General features: G+C 43.8%; 1 protein-coding gene across 1 annotated transcript in view; it reads left to right on the top strand.

The window, feature by feature from the left end:
* Nucleotides 1–2760, top strand: part of SEC13 (SEC13 homolog, nuclear pore and COPII coat complex component) — a gene marked incomplete at its 5' end in the record, with an annotated part of 21520 nt that overhangs the window by 17227 nt on the left and 1533 nt on the right. Inside the window, 2 exons of the mRNA XM_015560343.1 lie at nucleotides 231–354; nucleotides 1003–1149. Coding sequence (XP_015415829.1) covers nucleotides 231–354; nucleotides 1003–1149 — 271 coding nt within the window. The remainder of the gene's footprint in view (nucleotides 1–230; nucleotides 355–1002; nucleotides 1150–2760) is intronic.

Below are 2760 nucleotides of genomic sequence, written 5' to 3'. Positions count from 1 at the left end.
TCCCTAATTCCTAATTGCTAGAGCTGACTTGGCTATGGAAAAGCAGTGCATTATAGCTGGTGAATTGGATAAAACTCTGCAGACTCAACATATGAAATCAGACAAATGGAATAGTTGCTCAGCCCCTGTGGAGCTTACAATGTGGAGAAGGAATGTGATCCACGTGCACAATAGAGGTGTGGGAAAGGCTCATGGGCTGCTACCCGATTCTCTTCTGATCTCCCCTTTAGGGAAGAAGAGGATGGCCAGTGGAAGGAGGAACAGAAGCTAGAGGCACACAGTGACTGGGTTCGAGATGTGGCCTGGGCCCCTTCCATTGGTCTACCCACCAGCACCATCGCCAGTTGTTCCCAGGTCAGTCAGACCCCCGAGGGCATCCTGTATTATTTAATCTCTGAGTGAGTCCCATCAGCCCTTACAGTCCCCTTCGGGGAGAGTCCTTGAAAGGTAAGAGCAGGGCAACAAGTACCTTTGGGCCTGTGTAGATAGCAGAGTGGTGGAGCCGGTCATCACGCAGTGAACTCTTGATATGAAGCCACAGTGGCTTGCCTCCACTGAGCCAAGAGTAGGACCAGCTTCCCCTGCTGAAGCTTGTGTGAGTAGAGAATGGAAGTGCTCAGGTACAGTTCTGAGAGATTGTTCCCAAACAAGGACCAGGGCAATGGGAAAGTCTTAAGACCTGGGCTCATCTACTACCCACTCTTCCCGGGCAGATCACAAAAGTAAGACCAAGGACAAGCCTTTAATTATAGGCTACCCAACACCCCAGGCCAGAATTAAGCGAGGCCTTTTATATATATCATTTGTGCCTGTTTTGTTTGGTCCTATTTTTGAGAGGTTTTGTGTGTTTTTTTTCTCCCTTCTCATTCTCTGAACTTGGTTTTTAGGCAGCCAGACTAACTCAGTTGAGAAAGTATAGACAGAGCAGAGGGAACTGAAACAAGAAAGTGACTTTGAAGACATGAAAACTGCCCCCATCTCCTGACTCTCCTGTCTTCCCAGGATGGCCGTGTGTTCATTTGGACCTGTGACGATGCCTCAAGCAATACGTGGTCTCCCAAACTACTGCACAAGTTCAATGATGTTGTGTGGCACGTGAGTTGGTCCATCACAGCCAACATTCTGGCCGTCTCCGGTGGAGATAATAAGGTACACAGCATTTCTATGACCTGGGGGAGCAGTTAATGAAGCCTGCATTTTGAGCATGTGTCCTAATTATATCCTTAAATCTTACTGCCCTTTAAGTTTATATAAGGATGTTAACTTCTGCATATTTTATTACTGTTTGAGTTAATTCCAATTTTCTTGAAATTTAAAGATATGTCTAGCCCACTGGTGTGGCTCAGTGGTTAAGCATTGACTTATGAACCAGGAGGTCACGGTTCGATTGCCAGTCAGGGCACATGCCCAGTTTGTGGGCTCAATTCCCAGTGTGGGGTGTGCAGGAGGCAGCCAATCAATGATTCTCTCTCATCATGAATTACCCCTTTGTCCAGCATATCTATGTCATTGTCATAGTGACTATTGCGATAGCACAGTGCTTATGTTCAGGTAACCCTTTTTGTACTTAATGGCCCCAAAGGGGAAGAGTGTAGTACAGTAAGATAACTTTGAAAAAGAGACCATATTACATAACTTTTATTATAGTATATTGTTTACAATTGTTCTATTTTATTATTGTTACTCTCTCTTACTGTGCCTTGTTTATAAATTAAACTTTGTCGTAGGTATAATGTATAGGGTTCAGTACTACTAGCCACATTTCAGGCATCTAATAGAGGAGTCATGGAACATATTCCTTATGGATGAGGGGCTATTATATTGGTGGTGGGTTTTTTTTTTTGTGGGGGGGGTGGTTCATTAGGTCTCATAATTCCTGTAGGCTTTCTATACTCTTCTTCATTCTTTTGTTCTTCTAACTGGATACTTTCAAATGTCCTATCTTCCAGATCATAATTCTTTCTTGTACACTGTTGAGGCTGCTTTGGAATTCTTAAGTTTAGTTTCTGAATTTTTAAGTTCTAGGATTTGAGTTTTTATTTTTTGATGGTTTCTATTGCTTTGCCAAAGTTCGTGTTATTCATGCATTGTTCTAACTAATCTCATTTATCTTTGTAGTTCACTAAACTTCAAAAGGATTACTCTGAATTCTTTATCTGATAGTTCATAGATCTCCATTTCTTTAGTGTCAGGTACTAGAGCTTGATTAGTTTCCTTTGGTTGTGTCATATTTACCTGGTTTTTCATGATCCTTGGTACCTGCACACTGGAGTGTGGTCTCCTCTTCCAGGCTTTACAGGTTCAGTTTGGTTTTCTGGACATGTCTGTTAGTAATATCTTTGGACAGATGAGATCCTAATAGCAAAGATAGACCCTTTGCTATTAGGATATATCTTTGGGTGAGGCAGCTGTTTGAACGCTGAGGTAGGGGGTGCGGGGGGTGCTATTGCTGGCTTGGTTTCCTGCCCAACTGAGTCTATAGAATGAACTTCATGGTTACCTGGTCAAACTTACTGCATGGTCAGGACTGAGTATTCTACTCAGCAGTAGGTGGGGCTGTGAATTAGCTTCCCTGCTTTGGTGGGACAGCACCCAGAGCTCATTTGGGGACCACAATCAGGCAAGAGTGCACTGAATATCGTGGTCAGGTGAGGTCACTTGTTTTGCTCTGGAGACAGGAACAGCCATAGTCTGTGCTTTCTGTTCCAGTGCCCCTAGAAGCAGGGATGTTTGATGGGATACACCGCTTCGCATGTGCTC

The sequence above is a fragment of the Myotis davidii genome, unplaced genomic scaffold, assembly GCF_000327345.1.
Source record: "Myotis davidii unplaced genomic scaffold, ASM32734v1 scaffold73, whole genome shotgun sequence".
NCBI lineage: Eukaryota > Metazoa > Chordata > Mammalia > Chiroptera > Vespertilionidae > Myotis > Myotis davidii.
Note: the sequence above shows the minus strand (reverse complement) of the source record. Positions and strands in the feature narration are given on the sequence as shown.